The sequence below is a fragment of the Centropristis striata genome, chromosome 2 (genome assembly GCF_030273125.1).
Source record: "Centropristis striata isolate RG_2023a ecotype Rhode Island chromosome 2, C.striata_1.0, whole genome shotgun sequence".
NCBI classification, from domain to species: domain Eukaryota; kingdom Metazoa; phylum Chordata; class Actinopteri; order Perciformes; family Serranidae; genus Centropristis; species Centropristis striata.
This window is the reverse complement of record NC_081518.1, coordinates 9830909-9849989: the sequence shown is the minus strand read 5'-3', so window position 1 is coordinate 9849989 and position 19081 is coordinate 9830909. Positions and strand designations below refer to the sequence as shown.

Here is a 19081-nt window from a genome sequence, read left to right as displayed (position 1 = left end):
CTCTGAAGCTAATTAGTGATTCTGAGCAATTTAAATAAAATTGAATAAGGAGTATGGTTGGTTAAGCCATGGAGATGTTACAGGTACAGAGAGAAGGGCAAAGCGTTTTCTAAAATACACACAAAAAAATCACCTGTATGTCAGAAAAGTTGGAAAAAAAAAAGTGACTCACACACGTTTTTCTCATCTATGCTCTGTTGTGTTAAAAGAGTCATTCAATTTTAATCAACAGTGCCTATTAGTAGGCCTGTTATGACTCACAGTTGATTGAATCTTTCAAGGAAATGTATGTTTTGTCTTGTTACTAATGCAACACTAAAATGAAGTTTCCACCCTCAAAAACGATTTGAACTGTGGGTTGGGTTTCGACATTCTGCATATTCTACCGTCTCTTTTGCGGGTTTTGTAAACTATTGACAGGAGTTTATTCAATAACCGATATTAAGCGTATATTGGTCTGTTATAATTGTACTGTGATGCTGGTTGAATGTTGCGTTCGTTCGTTTGTTTGTTTGTTTATTTTGTTTTTTTAACATTCATGGAGTAGACCGGCAAAATAAAACATCGTACCCATAGACTGTATCGTACCTAGTGCACGGGAGTCCCAGGTAACTAAAACGAACAACCTAATACGGAGGCGGGATGATTGACAGGCCTGTGTGGCCAATCAAATGCCCTTTCAACCGTAAACATATGTGTCTGCACCAATGATGAGTCCGTATTGGCGTCTCAGTGGATGCTATTGGTTGGATTAAACAGGCTCAGCTGACATTTTCATTGCGCGCGGTCTGTCAAAAAATATCTGCCACATAAATGTATTCAGCTAACGCTTCAGCTACTGATGTTAATGACTACATAGCTTTCAGTTAATGGCTGGAGGAAAATTGTCAATGGACAAGTCGGTATGTTGTATGCAGCCTTCCTTCTGTTAGCGGAAACTCAAGCGTTAAGTTATTATACGTGACAGTCCTTAAATTGGATTAGCGCTAAGTAAATCCATCAGTGAATGGTAGTTTAGCAAACTTGCTAGCTAGTTAGCTAAACGGACTATTGAGAGTGAAAATACAACGCAAACTTTAGCGTTGCGTACAGACATTTATTTGGACAAAGGGATGACATTTGCACCCATGTGTTACAGTAAGCTACATTAACTGTCCACCCAACGTGAGCTACGAATGGTAATGTAGAAAAGGTGTTTGCTAACGTCACATACAGTACAAGGTTAACGTCGTTAGTAGGTTCAGGTCGGGCAGAAGTCATTAACGTTAGGTCAATAACATGGATAGTTATAGTCATCGGTTTGAATCCACCACCGGACGAGACAGTAAATCTCAGAAGAAGAAGGGTTCCTCCAACCACAACACATGTCACGATGATGGAGACCGCAAACCCAAGTTTGTAAGTATGACAGACTAAAACTAGCTGCAGCAACTTTTTGTTTTCCATATACACATTTTCATAGTGAATAGGTGCTTGATTCTATCTAAAAGGATACATCAGTTTTATATTGTCAATACTGATTCATCTGCTGATTATTATCCAGATAAATAAATGAATAATTTTCTCAACAAAGTGTCAGAAAGTAACAACTTAACCTTATTACCCTGAGGTAATGTATTCAAATAGTTTGTTTTAACTTACCAAGAGTCAAAAAATTCAAAGCTGTTTGGTTTGTTATGATAATAAGAGATATTAGCATCGCATTCTTATATTTAAGAGAAGCATACAATCAACAAATGTTTGCTTTTCACTTAAAAATACTGGAATGATTATTCAGTCATATAGTTATAGTTGCTGATTGATATTGTGAAGATTGACTAAATGATTAATAGACTTTTGTTGCAGCTCTAATTTCCAGTTACTTTTAATCATTTCAGAATTGGCTTGTCAGTTGGATCACACCTTAGGAAAAATGGGGGAACAGTGGTGGAGATGTGTTATGCCTGTGAAATATACCTACTTGACCCAATATATTATGTCCAATGCAGAGAATATGCCTTAACGGAATTATAAGATGGAAAGCTTCTACCCAATGTTATTTTTCTTTATAAACGGCCCCCTGGACTGTTTGTCCACTTTGCTTTGCATGTAGGAAATCAAAAGGTTAAAATTAGCACAGGCTTTAGCCCTTACACTAATCCATGTCCTTCCTACTATTACAAACCAACATTTGTCTGTCTACCTGGTCTCTGCTGTATTCTCTTGGGGAAAATAGGGAGGTGTTGCTATTTTAAAATCTTGTGACTATTCTCAATTGGAGGTCTCTTTTTCAAAGCAGCCAGGCTTAAAAACACACACATCCCTCTTTCAGACAGGAGACTTGTGTATGACACAGATCTACTTAATGCACGCTCAACCTGCATTTGACCCCATTCTTATGAGAGAGCTAACACAAGTTAATTCCTTGTCACCACCATTCAGAGATTCTAATCTTCTAGTAAAGGTCTGCGCAGGGATGGTTTTTCAATCCAGCCTGTTATTATCCACTCCCACTGATGAGCTGTTGGCTAAATGTCTAACATTTACCATCTCTAATAGAAACACCTGTTTGCCTGTTGAGATGTGTGTTCAGTGCTGGTTGAAAGTAGGGTTGCAGTCAGGTTGAATGATATTTGTTAAACCATTCAGAATGACTGCCAAATTGTATGTAACCTGCAAAATTGCACTGTCTCTTGGAAAACACTAAATATGCACACCGACTACAGAAAACTGATGGTTAGTTTGAAGGAAACACTTGGGGCTTTGTGGTAACTTGTGGTAGTATTGGATTCAGAATAAATGCAAACTACCTCTTAATAGGAATTTATTTTGAAACTTTACTGTGAGTATACAAAATACTATAGCTGCAATGTTAAAGGTGAAGACAACAAATATCAGTTGCACAATGGTTTTTGTTTGCAATGTTTAAGAGTAAGCTAGTTGGATTATAGGCATTTTGCCTTGATATGGCTGATCACATATTGGTCATACTGGTCATATTTTGAAAATGACAATAAGCAAAAGTAGTGTTTTACGTAACCGGGTCCCTTGTTACCAGTCCAAGAGCTGTTTTAGACAACAGATGGAGTTTGCACAGTTGTGATGGAGATGGGTCTGTTGTCATCATGTGACCTATGCTTGGAACATATTGGAACAGTTGGTTGTATGTTGGGGAGTAATGTCACTGATCCATATAAATATGTAACAGTGGTGGGGAAGCATGGAGGATGAGTGGCTGCTCCAAGCCCAGAATCTGACTTAATGACCTTGAACAACAACGCATTACTATATCGTTGTATTTTTACAGTGACAGTCCTATGGCAGATGGTTTGGCTCTTTAAATGGATGGCAAGCCACTCATGGTGCTGTCAGTAAAGATTCATTAAATATTTTAACTCTGTGTCTAAACTGACACGACCTGCCATTTATTTTATCACAGTGAGGGTCTTTCAGCTCCTTAAATGGACGGCGGGCATCACTCACAGTGCTCTCTAAACTATTACTGCAACATTTATTTATGGTGTTGTTAATCAAGACTGTTGTATATTTATTAATGGCAAACTTTCGGCAGGCGATAAGGGCACTCACTAGATCTACAGCTATTCCAGCTGATTTCTGAAGTCTTAACCATAGCGACTGCTCACCACTTCTTTTCAAAATTCAATATCTTCTATTCAACGTCAGACACAAACAGACCTCTGGCTTCTCCTTTTATTACTGAGTTTGTCTCACATCACACAAAACATAGAAGATCTCAAAAGCAGCCATGCACTTTGTTGTTTTGAACTTATTTTGTAGTTTTAAAAAAAATATTTATTTATATATATTTCATTTTTATTCAAATATTCATGTTACGATGGAATTGTTATATAAAATTCTCTTATTACTTTTGAACCCATGTGTAGCATACTATATAAATCTACTTACTGGTATTTATTTAATCATTTCTGTTCTGTTCTTTTATCACTTGATGTTTACAACAAAGGAAACTCAATCGAATGATGATGACTGAGATGTAGTTGAAAAAATCAAACAATTGAATCTTGAGTTGAGATTATTTTGTCAAAATTTAAACCTATTGAAAAAACTAATTAATCTACGCTAAGACACAGTAGGTCGTAAACACTTGAGTCTTTGTGTGGCTACTTCAGAATAAAAGCTATACAAGCTGAAAACATATTGAAGTTTCATCCTGTGTGACGTGCTCTCGCCCGCACTTTTTCACTGTTGTCAACAAGAGTGAAGGGCAAACATCCTGACGTGAGCTGAACCACACATTGACACTCATGCTGACAAAAGGGTTTGTTATTGTCCTGGTTCTCCGTTTAAAAACTTAATAAAAAGCAATATACTCAAACGATATTGCCTCCCAGAGAGCTTTGCATTGCTTAACAATGCTCTCCTTACAGTTTGAAACAGTAAGTAATGCTCCAAAGAAACCAAAGAACATCTTGTTACTTATTCTTACTAAAAGAAACAAACATGCATCTGTGATGGTGCCTGTCCCTGTCTCTCATTCGATTGGCCCATCTCACATTTATCATTTTTAACCATTATTATAAATAACTACAAATAACTGAACAACATTATTTTTCACAGTTAAGGTCATTCAATTATTTATTCATTTCAATAGGTGGCACTGCGATACCACAGTACTTGCTGTAACTGACAGAGTAGATTTGCCATTAAAGGCCATTTTATGTTTTGTGACTATTTTTAGGCAGAGCATTATTAAAGTGAAAAAACGGAATAGGAGACATGTTAATGCAATGTGCTAATGTTCTTTTGAGATGCTGTTTTTGGCTTTCGTAAGTACAGGATAGAAAGGATGTGAAGGACTATTCATTAAAAAAAACAGTTGGTTGTCAGTTTAAGCTTTGAAAAGATTTTATCGACTCATTAATGTAATGGATGTATAATATCTTTTTTCTTTATCACTAATGTTTGGAGAATGTTTTTAGTGTTAATGGGCAATATTATAGAATTTTGGCATTCAAATAAGTAACTGGGAATGAATTAAGCATAATTGAGACACTCAATGAATCTATTCTATTAACCTTAAAGCTTTTACAGTGCCAGTTAAAAACATGAACATTTCATCTTCATAAAGCCTGTGTTAATAAAAAGGAGAGGAGTAAAAAAATACACCTGTCGTGTCTGAAGCATATCTGTCATTTTAGAGCTAAAATATAAAATGAACCAAAACATTGTTAGGGGGGAGAGTGAGCAGTTTTCAATGAATTGTATTTTTATCAGCATTTATTTTGCCTGACATTTTTTTCCCACCAAAGCAAATTTCTTTTATGGCTTTTCATTGTTAACTTTTCTTTGCTGAGTGGCTTTTCAGCCAGTGACTGTGAGATGATCGAGGTAGGAGATTAATGAATTAGTCCATGCAATTGACAGAAAATATATAAAAAAATAACCCTCAAGTAAGAAACTCTTACTAAAGCTCAAGAGTTCAATGTGTGATATGTTTAATTTTTTGTACAACTAACCACATACATCTGTGCACATTAGTTTGGGACCTTTCAATTAATTTTTGATTTCCAAAGGGTGTTAACCAGTGCAGACAAAAATACCTTTGAAAAGACCTACAACCAATCATAGCAAGGAAATGTATGACGTAGCGCTGAGTGATACAATCCGGGACAGTGCTTGGTCTGTTTTCAAGCAGTAGAAACATAGCGGCCGGATCCCACAGTTTAAAAAAAAATCTGTTTACACTACGCAACACAAATGTGTTTTTGAAAGCATCTTAGCCGAGAAGTACAGGCAACGTAGAACAACAGAACCTTGATTCGTATTTGATCAGTGCTGCCTAGTTTGACTGTTTGATGTGAGTTTTGTAAGTTGCGCTGGACATCAGTCACCCTATCAAACCTGCCTTATATGAAATACACATGTGATTTGTGTTCATTAGGGTGCAGGCTGACTAGAAATGAGTCTGAATGGGAAAGTAAACAGACTCATCTGCTGGAGCAAAAAAAAAAATACCACATTCGTCTAGTTTCCAGGTTATACGTCTGTTATACTTGTAAACACTCCCAAACATGGAGAAAAAAAATCCACTTGTCTTATTTGTAAAGAGATTTCTCACTCTTTTTGAGGGTTTGTTTTTAATGGTATTTTTTATTTTAGGGAACCATTTTTCATTTCTTGGTGAGAGAGCCCCTTATAGCAGTTGTTTTTTCTTGATCTGAGAAGTGCAGTTGCTCAAAGTTCTAAAAGTAGAAATGAAGTAGAATTTAAGGAAAAAGAGTGAGCAGTGCTGTAAGGGTCCAAAGAATGAAGTTGTCACAATCTGATGTCTATGGATGTTATCTTGGTAGGGTCTCAGGTTCTATAGTTTTTGCATTTGCCTCCATGAAGCATTCCCTCTCCCTTTCCCTTTCCAATTTGTTTATATCTCTTTTCTATTGTGAATTCCATGTGCAGTGTTTTATAAATCAGCAGTTTCACTACAAGTGCTTCTCAGTTAATTGAAAAAGATGTTATCAGAGTTTAATTAAATCAACAGGGTGATAGTGGAAATTATATTTACAAATTACTGTCAGGCCACCTTATTTTTAAGTTACCTGGGAATCGTACTTCTTTCTGAAGACCAGGTCAGCTCCTTTATGATGTGCACCACATTGGATTGTACAGTTGGGAGTGCTGGCAAGACCTCACCCTTTCCTGCAGTGTTAATTGTTACCATCATGGATTGGTACTGAAAGACAGCCTTGAATTGTTTTTGTTTACTCATTTTTAGAACTCAAATACCAATAAGATCCCAGGTGGCGCTGCAAGATAAAGCATATATTCATTATCGCTTAATCTGCCAATTATTTTCCTGGTTAATAATCTATTAGTTGTTTCATCAAAGAATGTCAGAAAAAAGTGAACAAGGCCCATCACAATTTACTACAGCCCAAGGTGATTTCTTCAGATTACTTGTTTGGTTTGAACAACAGACCCAAACGTTTAACATTAACCAATTTCACTGGGGAAAAACATAGGAAAGTCTGCAGAATGACACATAATTTGGCGAAGCAAAAAACAAAAAGTTATCTAGTTTTCCTATGCCTTAGATTTGTCATCCAAGGCCTCTGTGGGGGTCCTTAAACCACTGCACTAGAATGCAACCGCTGGCACAAATGTCAGCTTAGACACTGTTGCAATGTATAAAACAAGATGCAAAAAGGACAGTAACTAGCATAATATCTGTTCCTTCATTTTATATTTCCCAGTTTTGTGTTCCACACCATTAATCCTACAGGAACAAAACAGGAGGGCTAACTTACTTTTCCATTGTATACATTACCTCGGCAGAACTCTAACAAGCACTTGAATAACAAGCAGAAGCTCAATTGTTGACTGCTGCTGTGAGAATTTCTCATGCTGTTTGTTTATGTTTTTTCCCCAACTTTAAGTGCAGTTTTGCTCTTATTGTGTTGAGAGAGTTAGATAACTCTCAAAAGAAACATTAATTTAAATCAAATCATGTTGGTGTTGGATTGCTTTATAATCCTTTTGTCATCAATGGCCATTTCGTCATTGTTGAAAAGCTGAATTATGATGAAGGTTGTTAAAGCACAGAGAAAGGGAGCCTGTCTTTTCTGAGTCACAAACCCATTGATCATTACTGTTAGATTCAAATTAATGTGAAAACAAGTGTTTGACAGTGGAAGTGCAGGGGAAGGTGGAAATTTATGAGATTAGAGGGGTGTGAAATAGGCTGTCCACTGTTCACTGTTTTACATACTTTATTGTATTCTTTTATGTATTTAGTAATAACTATTTTTTATATTTTCTACTTTTGAGAGAATTATTTTAATAATATATAAAATTCAATAATAGTGAGTCGAGTTTGGTGAATTATATCACACTTGTTAACTAAATATTTTCTTGTGTTTTTAATGTACTTGCAGTCGTCATAATATTCTGGTTATTTCTATTTTATAGAACTTTTTGAAGTGCATTTTACCTCTTAACATCTCAGCTATTAATAAAATAATTTTGAATAGATAATAGCTCATCCATCTTTGTGAATTTTTGTTCTAATTATATAATATGCCTACTCTCATAGTTTGCCAAGCTGTGGCTATATGACTTTACAACTGGTCAAAGTCAGTAGGCACAGCTGTCAATCTATGGAGACAAAATAATTGCTATAATTAAAAACTGTATATGGTGGGTCATTTTATTAATATTCTCTCATGTCCACCTTCAGGTCTGTTTCTTTTCTCGCACATTTTGAACAAAAATGTATGAGGTTAATCTTGGAAAACTCATTAAGGGGATGACTCATTGACAGGTTGACACATTTTATTCCAGGCAATTTTATATTAATTTTAATTAAACACTTGTGTGTATTGATTTATTCCTCTGAGGTTCTGTACAAACTGCTGTTCTGCTTGAAGGAGACTAAACCTTTCTATGTCAGTTTTTCATTCAGCATTTCATTATGACAACATTTTGAAGTTGAATATTTTCGGTATTGACTTCTTGTTCCTTATTAGAATAATTCCTTGTTTGACTCATGCACCTGCTTGAAATACAGATCTCAGCTTTCCCAAGAAGTCTACAGAAAAACAAACAAACAAAAAAATCTGAGAGAGCAGAAAGAAAACAGCAGACAAAAGTTGCTCGGCAGGCACTGAGGTAGCTGGTATGCACAGATAACAATAGGCCAACTGCCAATCTCCTCTTCTACAAGTGGATCCAGTGTAATTTGCAGACAGGGCTTGTTAGAGAAGCACTTTCTAGGCAGCAATTTTTGTTTAAATGACTAGTGTCGTTGATGACTTACATGTCACTTGGGTTTAGCCATTTAAACATATGTTTAATGATGTGCTAAACTGCACTGCTGGGTGCCCCAAAAGGATTTTCTCTTTGTAGGGAAAGTTTGGCACCCACCCATTGTGCTTGGTGATGATTGTACGGGCTCCTGGGGAATGCACTGTAGTTTGGGCTTCATTTAGCTGGCATCCAGTGGGTCCATTTAAACCTGTGGATCAAAGCTTTGATAGACACTATGTTACACTAACATAACACCATAGCAGTTTCAACTGAACATGGCAGTCCCAATTGCGGCTGTGGCTCAATTGGTAGAGTAGTCGCCCATTGATTGGTGGCCTACATGCCCAAGTATCCTTTGGCAAATAACTGAACCCCAAAATGCTCCCGATGCTGCGTTCATCAGTGTGTGAATGAATTCCTGATGATGGCAGGTGGCTCCGTTTTGGGTAGCCACGGACACCAATATGAATGCGTGTGAATGGGTGAATGAGCACCATCTGACTAGAAAGACTAGAAAAGTGCTATATAAGTGTAGACCATTTAACAATGATCACTGGTAAAATTATGTGAATGACTTAGCTACTGCTAGCAATCTCAGATATCACTCTTATTGAACTGTCTTTAGATAAATAACTGCAAACATCTGTCTGTTTTTGAATTCCAACATGAGTGTAAAGCAAAGACAAAAAAATAGCAACATTTGTCCTTTCAAACGGTTTCTCCCCTTTTGCTGCAGAGAAATTAACAAATTGAACGTGTAATTGTTAGCAGTCTGTTTCAGGATTAAGGATTTTATAGGGTTATTTATTATTATTTTTATAACATTTGATGCAGTTTCCTCATGTATCCTCATTTGTGTTTTTTTCTGTTCCTCACCTTTAGCACTTACCCTTTAGAAACATCACAGATGATGTGGTAAGATTTCAGAAATTGGTTTGCACTCGTTTCTCTTGGTTATCAATCTTGGCATAATCTAACATCTCTTATTCCAATTTGCTTATTTTGAGTGGCAATGGAATTAGTCTTCCAAGTATTCTTTCACATCACAAGCACAGACTGCTTTTCTCACACACTAATGTCTCTGTTGGCTCTACATGTTATGTAAATAATGCTCTGCTCAACTTGTGTTTAACAGATGTTCTGTGTACTGTACGTGCTTTATTCCAACTAAGATTGTTTTTCTAACTCATTAATAGCCTAGTTGTTTTGACTGCTCTTTTCTTTGTGTTAACCATTCAAATATGCTCATAATCTAACACATGTTTATGTATTTCAATTTGGCATGGAAATGTATGTGTATTTTTCCTTATTTTAAATGTGTTCTCTCTCTCTGTCTGTACAGCTGGACCGATTCGCCAGTATTCGAATTCCGGGTAGTAAAAAGGAGCGGCCACCCTTATCACTCTCAAAACACAATACAAGTGATTGGTCCATTTCTTCATCATCCACCTCACATCAGATTGAGGAACTTTCAGCGAAGATCACCTCAGAAAAAGAGATCTTGGCTCTTTTTGAAAAGATGATGGTAAGTTGTGCTGTCATTTGTCAAAATCAAAAGTTTCTTAGAAAAACAATGTTGTACCTCAACATGTTAAACCAGCATTTGATGCAAGGGCAACCAAAAAAAATATTATCAAACAAAAATACTAATTAGAACAACATGGGCGTATGTTGAATATAGTTTAAATGTTTTGTCACATTTAGGTACAGGAAATTGATAAAAAGCAAAAAAAGCAAACCCTTTTTAAATCTCATTACTTTTTGGTAAAAAAAGAATACTTGACAAATATGACAAGGCTTTCAGCAAATTCTAAAAATAGATAGTATTTTACCCTATTTTTCACTCAAATACTGACACTTTTTTAAGACGGTTGTTTTAAAGAACACAAAAGGATTTACTTAGACTGGTTTGGGCTTGCCATTTTCTAATAGGACATTCTATAATACCATATTTCTGCTTCACATATTACTGCTGGAAGAAAATATGGAGATGTCTTCCACTTGTTTGTTTTTTGGAAAAGTCTTGGGACCAAAATGTTTACAATGAGCTTGTAAAAAAACATGGAAAATAATTAACTTGAGACCTTTGCATTTCATCATCCAGACAAATAATTTAGATGAACAGGTAGTCACTAACACAACATAATTTGGGCCATTAACCATTAATACAATGCTCTCATAGTAATGGACTTTGGATTTTTTCATATTATATGAACCTCACTTTTTTAAGTTTAATTTTCAGAAATGGAACACTTTCTCCTGTTTTGGCCAATGTTGCAAATGAATATCTACATCTAAATAAAAAATGGAATGGGAAAATAAGTTTGGACCAATGCTAATATTGCTGAAGTATTGTATAATTTATACACTGTGGGAAAAGCCAAAGCAGGTCCTGTCGCCAGAGGTGTTGCTAACAAAAAACAACAAAAAAACAACAAGAATATTGCATTTTAAATTAGATTACATTTTTAGTAATACCTTCTTTCTGTCTGTTTTTTCCCTTCCAGGAGGACATGAACTTGAATGAGGAAAAAAAGACTCCTTTGAGAGACAAGGACCTCAACACAAAGAGAGAAATGGTCATCCAGTATGTTTTTACTGCTTCTAAAACTGTAAGTTTTTAAACACAACTTGATTTCACTTCCTATGTTTTTCTGCCTATCTCTATAAAGTAACATGATTAAATGTGTTTAAATGTCATGTTTTTTCTAATCCTAAAACTTTGCTCACACTCCTGGCACATATTATAACATTCCGTTCATTTTTCAATGAAAAATTATATTTCACATGGGACCTCTTATTTGAGACTGGAGAGGAATTGAATTTGATTATCCAACATCAAAAACAGTGTAAATTGGATTACAAGCCAATGCAATCTCGTTTGTCTTGCCATGTCTATATCTAGGAGAGGTAGTTGCATCTGCATCGGGACACATTTGTTACAATACAGAAATACTGTTTTGAGGATGGTAATATTTGCAGGAGTAGTCATTGAAATGGAAATTTAAATAGTATCAAAGTTCAAGTATCCATATGTCAAAATGGCACCTTGCTAGAATTTACAAAATATCCCTTTCATCCAATTAGTGAAGATCTGCTTATGTTGTTTACTCACTTGTATAAAATTAACCCCACAGCAGGAATACTCAACTTGTGTTACCCGGGGGCTACTTTTACAAAATGACAGGAGGCCAGGGACCAGTTAATATACAAAGTTAATAATATTTATCAGACATGAATAAATATTAAAGGGCCCATAACTAAATTCTTTATTTTCTAATTAATTGACTTATGACACTACTGTTATATGCCAAAATATCAGATATTTTACTGCATTTCACAGCAGCAACTACATTTTGGTTGGTTAAATTTCTTAGGTTACATTTGAAAGAAAATTATACAAACAATTTAAACATTGACGAAACCTCTTCCATTCATGCAAATGTTGGAATAATTTGAATATTAACTATAAACATAAACTGCTCCTATAAGGGACAGAACAAGTAGCATATTTACTCCGGGCCTCTGTTGGGTTGTCCACACGATCCTCCCCATTCCCCTGGCAATTGTTTTTCTGATAAACAAGCTCTATTTTGATGCTTTTCTTGTTCTAGTAGTCTTCCAGTGTGAATCAATTTGTTTTCATTTTTGAATTGGAAAATGGTCAGCAGGCCATCTGGCACCCTATGCCCCTGGGCTGAAAGTTGAGTATTACTGCCCAGTAGTCCTTTGGTGCATACTGAGCTTGTCCGTCTGTCTGTCTCTCACACGCACAATACAAATGGATGAGGTTTGGTATTAATTCTGAATAACATTTTTGAGTGCTGAAAGATAATTGATTTGTTTTTTGTGAGTGTGTGATCATGGTTGATTGGTCCTTTTTCAAAGTTTTAGGATTGAGCCTTAAGCTTTTCCTTTTACTCACCCTCAAAGCAGACAGACGGATCTTGATAGAGGGTAATAAAACTGTTGGAGTTCAGAAAAAAAGCGATTAAATCTCCAAAGAAATGGAAACCACGGACCATTCTTTCTCTCCCGGACTGAAAAAGGCCATGCTTTACATCGATTGCTCTTACCCTTAAGAACAGAATCTTTGAAAGACCGCAATTTGCAGGTGATACTCCATTAAATATCTACCCCAGAGTGTGTTCATAGTTAATATGGGTTCAGTTTGTGATACTTAGGTTGAATAATAATGAAATTGTAGCCTACCGGAGGTGTTTCTATATTGATTTCATATTAACAGAAGCTTGAGAATAACCTCTTTCTGAGGGCACCACCTAACTTAGATCTGCTGTTAACAAATATCACAGAATCTCATGAGTGCACATGTTACCTCCTCACACTGCAGTGCAGCTCAGATTATCCTTTACATGTTTGCTTTTGAAATGTTTTCTGGTTAACAAGTTGGCACAGTGTCTTGCAGAGAAGGGCTGCATTTATTATATTTGCTATAATCAGACATCCTTCCAAAGTTGCCCGAGGCTGTCCATCTCTAGTTACCATGGGGACCAGCCTGTTTATATGACTGCATTTGTTTACCTGCATGGTAAAATAATTTTGCCACTGGCCAAAAGGCAACAAATTAAAATGATGAAATGCTACATTTACATAAGTTGTCGTAAATTGCATGTTTAGACAGAGACGTTGTGAAAGAAAACAAGCATATTGACATACTGTATATCTCTCATGTCAGTAATTACTGAGTTAATATATATTATGACAGTAGGTGTAAGATGCTCAGCAGGCTGGGTGTAATTCTGCTTTCAATTTTTAAATCACTCTCAAGCCCATGGTCAAATTATGGCCATTATTTAAGCTGGCCAGGCTCTCGTGTAATAATTTACCCTGTGAGACCAATACTGAGTCCTTAACCAATAATACACTCAAGGTTATGCAATTATTTTGGGCAGACAAAGCCTTTTGAACCTTTGGGGCTCTCTTTCTATTTGCACCGAAAAATAATCCAAGGCTTCAGGGCTTCAAACGCAGCAAGCACAGTGACATCTGGTGGCCTGTAAAACTTATAGCAGCCCTCCATGACTGGAGCAAAAGCACTATCACACCTCGCTGATTTTAATTGTTTTAGCCTCATATGTGTACAATTAAAGTCCAAGAAGCCTGTGTGCTCCTATTAAATATGTAATATCGTTGTCCAGAAGTGCTGCATTAAATGTTGATGTGCAATTAAATAATAATTAACAAATTAATTGTCTAGGCATAAAATATTCTTTGCTGACACCAAATATGAATGTACCATATTGGTGTGGTTTAGGCTCAGTGACAACCGTGGGCTTATGTGTTTTCCCTTCATGGGTGATATTCATGTATTCAATTCAAAAAACTTTATTTGGCCCCAAGGGGCAATTAAAATAAATAATAATAAATAAAGTAATAATAGTATGTAGCTTATGGGATGCAATATGATGTAATTGTAGGCTTATGTAAATAAATTAAAGTAAATGATCCTGTTACTTTTATTTCATTACTTGGTATATGATGGAAATGTTCTCATATTTAAGCGATTATGTGTTTTCTCCTCTCTTCTTATCTTACATATGTGCTGATCAAATACTTTAGCTACTAAACTTTAAAACCTGTCAAACTGATCAAGTGCTTTTTGAACACCAGTGGAGTGATTGTTTAAAGATTTGAACCCCATCAGTCACACGGTATTCTTAATACAAGCTGTGACTCAATGTACTTTAACAGTGATTTTTGGAGTGAAACAAATCTTGGTATCATCCGCCAATCTCAGATTCACAATGTTTAACTTAGCACAAATATGTTATTATTATTAAGTTGGAGATTTTCTGGTGGCTTTAACATCTTTTGACTTGAGTCAGGTAAATGTTCCCACCAGGAAACTCGGGAATAAGGCAAACCAATTTCCTGACACACCACAAGATGGCTTTAGCAATTAATTATTTGATACTGCATCCTAAATTGATGTATACTATGTCCCTTGATAACCTAGTGAAGTGTGACTCTGTCTTGCCATTTTTGTAGATTGCCTTGTACAGAAACAATTGTCAGGTATTTTGTTACACAAAATAATTGCTGACCTTTGCCAGTGTTTTGTGAAGCTGTAGTTGTCTTGAAATAACCAAAATAACTCTACTTCTCGGAGACCCCACTGTGTTGATTTGTCTGCAGTTCCCCTGCTGTGTAGGAAATGGGGTTTTACTTAGTGTTGCCTTTTTAAACACCTGGAACAAATTTTTTGAAAGGTCTACTCTGTCTTAGTGATACAACACGCACTAAGACTGAGGACAGGGACTATTTAATAGGTCATAAAAATCCTGCGTTCAGTGTTCTTATATGCAAAGACAGAACAAGTATTTTTTCAAGTCTACTGTATCCCTGATACAATATTCACATGCCCATATGTACATTAAAAGTTATTGATCACTGTAATTGTTCCATTCTTCTACACTTCCATCTGACAATAGATGTTATCAAATCCACAGTCCTTGATCTATGCAAAAATGCATTCTAATCAACCTTTAGCAGTCTGATTTTGCCAAATCAAGTGGGTATCTTCCAAGCTCCTTTTTTTGCACCAAGTTTATTGTAAACCTGGCATCCTGCAGTCATCAGGGGCCCTATTCACAAAACATCTTCAGGCTAAAAGTAGCTCCTAACTTGCTGATTTAGGAGTAACTAAAGTAAGTAAGTGCATTCGTCCTTATTTTAGGACTCTTATATTTGATCATTTTCAGTTGAACATTATTTCAGTGCTAAGACCAGCAGCTAAATCTGATTAATTAGAAGTAGACAAGGGGACTCCTAAGTGACTAAGAGCAAATCACAAACAACCCTAAAATCCAATCAACTTTGTAATTATATTTTTTATACCCTTTTAATGATACTGAGCTTTTAAAAAGGTATCTTCTTAACTACAATGCTATGATTATAGTAGAGCTAGTCAAGGCTGCAGTCCCTTCACCAAACAATAGAAATAAACAAATGACACCAGACATCTCCTCCTTTAATAATGTCCTTTCTTTCATGCACAAGCTGAGAAAAGAGTAAAAGCTATTCTTGCCTCCATTTTGGTTTTAATTTGCACCTTTCACCATCAGCCATGGTTATTTTAGTCTGAGGATTACGAGGCTTCTTATATGGATTTTGGTAAGATAAAATGTTTTGTGAATACAGCCCAACTTCACCTATATGACTTTCTCTGGATAAACTACCAGTCAGCCCCAGAGACTTTTAATCAGCTAGCATTAGAAAACAGTAGGCTGGGGCTCACTTTGTCAACATTGATCAAGCATAAATTGTGTTCTACTAGTTCCCAATTTTCCCAATTGTGGCTAAGACCTCAATTAAAGTGATTGATTGTTGAAGGAGCTGATCGTTGAAGGAGAAACAAAGTTTGTATATGTACATTAAAGAATTTAAACAAAGAAGGTGAACACTGAATACATTTTGAAAAAAATGAAAGCATTTTGTGTTCAAGTTAACGCATAAGCATTTTTTATTTAATTAGACAAAAATACATCATCCAATGCGTTTTCATGATGACAGCTTTCATGTTGGATATGGCATGCAATTGTGATATTTGTTACCTTTTTCCTTAAAAGCCTCTACTCATGGTGATTTAGATATTTTACATGGTCTTGATTTGAACATTTAATTAGTAATTACATTTCAGTCAGAAATGAGTTGAAGCTCACCAGTTCAGGCTTTTTTAGTAGTGCTGGGATGTTTGTATGCACCAGAGGTACTGGTCTTGAACTCTTACAGGAATGGTGCTGTTTCTTAAAAGTGCTGGCACAGTTTGATATTGAGGTAATGTTGGCTTTTGCTGCGGCAGGAAAACAAAACCTTTGTCGTGTGTCGCAAACGGAGTGTCAGTTGTTATCATTGTTAGTCACTGTCTCTGTATCCCCTTTTTCAGTGTCCGATATATCTGAATGGAGGGGTGAACAAATATCCTCTGAGAGTGTAAGTGCATTGAGACAGAGGGATTGTGGCATTTCGGTCCACTTCCATGTCCCGTTGTGAGTAGAGAAAGGCCCCAATGGAAAGGGTGTTTGAGATGGGGAAGCAATGGGGGAAAAAGCTGCTCAATTACCATGATTGTTCTAGGCACAGTTATTTGAGAAAGAAATGGAAATCACAGAGGATTTTCTTCTTCACAGGGATGCAGGTGAACATGATGAGAGGACAGTGATGTGCAAAGATTCATACTTGTTTGAGGTTAAATGTGACCATCTCACTGCTGTCAACCACACCACTCCTGCTGGGGCAGTGAAAGGTTTTTGTTTTACCCCTGTACGGTTTCATGTCATGCATGCAACAGTGGACCACAGTCCATTGCATAGCATAGCAGCTTATTTTATTTATAATGGCTGAATCTGAATATAGTAGCCACATTGTGTATATATATATATATCAGGACGATTTAATAATGAATAGCATGGAACTCATATCAAGTTGAAAAATATCTATTAGAAATGAAGAGGCTCACAGGGACACTCACTGGGTTCCCCCTGCAGCAAATGATGTGGATGTGGCTGGGTTTGCAGGTGGTTCCACAGCTCCTCTGATTTCAGCAGTGGGCCAACATGCTGTCACTTATGCCCCTTTAGCCAGAAAGGCTGAGCCAGATGTGCCTGTTGCTGCTATGAGCACCACTTATGGTTCTCTGACTGCTGAAGGCCTTAAAGGTTTCGAGAAACAAACATGCTGGTCATCATCATGTCTTTCCAGGACGTGAGAGATGTGTGACCACTAGGCCAGAAGAAGAATAAGGAGGGAGGCAGACACTTACTGTATTCTTGATGGGCTGGTGTGCTGGCAGGGAGTGGGTAGAATTGGTGAATTTGCTGCCACTGTTCCAGTTATTTACAACAGCAGGAAAACGTATGAGGCAGGAGTCAGCCTAGGCTGATGATGGCAAGACAGTTTCAATTGAGAAACATTGAGGGAGCAAAGTAAAAAAGGCACGCTTTGACCATGATGATAACAACACTAGTGTGGCTGAGGAGGATTTATAGGACTACTACCTAATTGGGAGGAGAGGAAATGTATGTGTCCCATGGTTCTGAAGCAGAGCCTCATTGGGTTAAACAAATAGTAAAGTCCTTTTTATCTGTTTTTTAAAGTCAAACTGGATACCAAGCTATCCAATAATCACTAAGGACTGAAGCCAAAATGATGTTTTTGCTTTCCTGGCTCTCATTCAATGTCACATTGGCTCTGCCTATACGGGTAGTCAGTTTCCCTTATTAAGTCTATAGAGGTGCTTATGACCAATATAACACAACTGAAGATAAAAGTGGCTTTCTTGAGTGAGATTTTGACAGCTAATTTTTGATTTATTAACTATTGAGAAGGATATCATAGATTAGTGCTTGGGGTGTCAGGGGAGAGTCAGTCTGGGCATAGTTCCATTGTTTTGGCAGCCTGCAAGGGGTAGGGATTATTTATTCCTGGTGGTAGTTATACAGACTGTTTTCTGAGGCCTTTGGTGAATCAAAAACGTACCCAACGATATGTGACGTTTTGACATCAGTGCAGCTGTCTTGATAAACAAATTGTTTAGTGTGTAAGTGTAGCTTTCTCTTTCTACCACCCTCCCACTGAAAAACGCAGTGACTGTCGGTGCCGGTATATTTACGACTTCAGCAAGATGCATGTAGAAACGGGAGGCGCAGTTGCTTTTTTTTTTTTTTTTTTTTTTCAAATCTGTGGTTCTAATTGAAAAGTTGTACATTTGTAGAAGCCCTCTCCTATGGGCACGTGGGGACCTATAGGCCAGGGCCAGAACAAATAAACATAAAAAGTACAACAATCCAAACCTACATGTGATTCTAGGCATGGTTTCTTTTTGTGTGTTATCAAAGATTATAGAACATTGCAGTGTGACAGACGATTGCTGTCTCAGTTAATTGCTGTGATTTCTATTGATGACTTTAATAATTTTTAACCAACATGAAAAGATTTTAGATTCTCTGCCCCCTTGGATTGTGGTATTTGGGAAATGTGTAATTTTGGGGTAAGATATTTTAAGATTTGGAAGTTAATTAGGAAAGTTGACTTACCATCTTAAAAAATAAGAAGAGTACAGATGAAAAAGCAAAGGTTTATTCATAACCCTGGGCTTGCTTAAGGATGAGAAGCTACTGGCTTTGATCCAAAAACATTAAAAAATGAGTTGGTCGAAAACATGTTTTTACTTTTACTTCTAATGTAAGACTAATTTTAAATATAGTGCCTTTGATGTTTTTTTAATTTTTTTTAACTTAAATGGTTTTGAGCTTTTTCGTGTTATTTAAGAAAACATTATAAATACACAGGCATGAAC

General features: G+C 36.4%; 1 protein-coding gene across 1 annotated transcript in view; it reads left to right on the top strand.

Moving 5' to 3' along the window:
• Window positions 1–777: 777 nt before the first annotated feature.
• LOC131987059 (protein diaphanous homolog 3-like) overlaps window positions 778–19081 on the top strand; it is a 181712-nt gene continuing 163408 nt past the window's right edge. Inside the window, exons 1-4 of the mRNA XM_059352207.1 lie at window positions 778–1398; window positions 9646–9678; window positions 10106–10288; window positions 11271–11375. Coding sequence (XP_059208190.1) covers window positions 1279–1398; window positions 9646–9678; window positions 10106–10288; window positions 11271–11375 — 441 coding nt within the window. The 5' untranslated portion in view covers window positions 778–1278. The remainder of the gene's footprint in view (window positions 1399–9645; window positions 9679–10105; window positions 10289–11270; window positions 11376–19081) is intronic.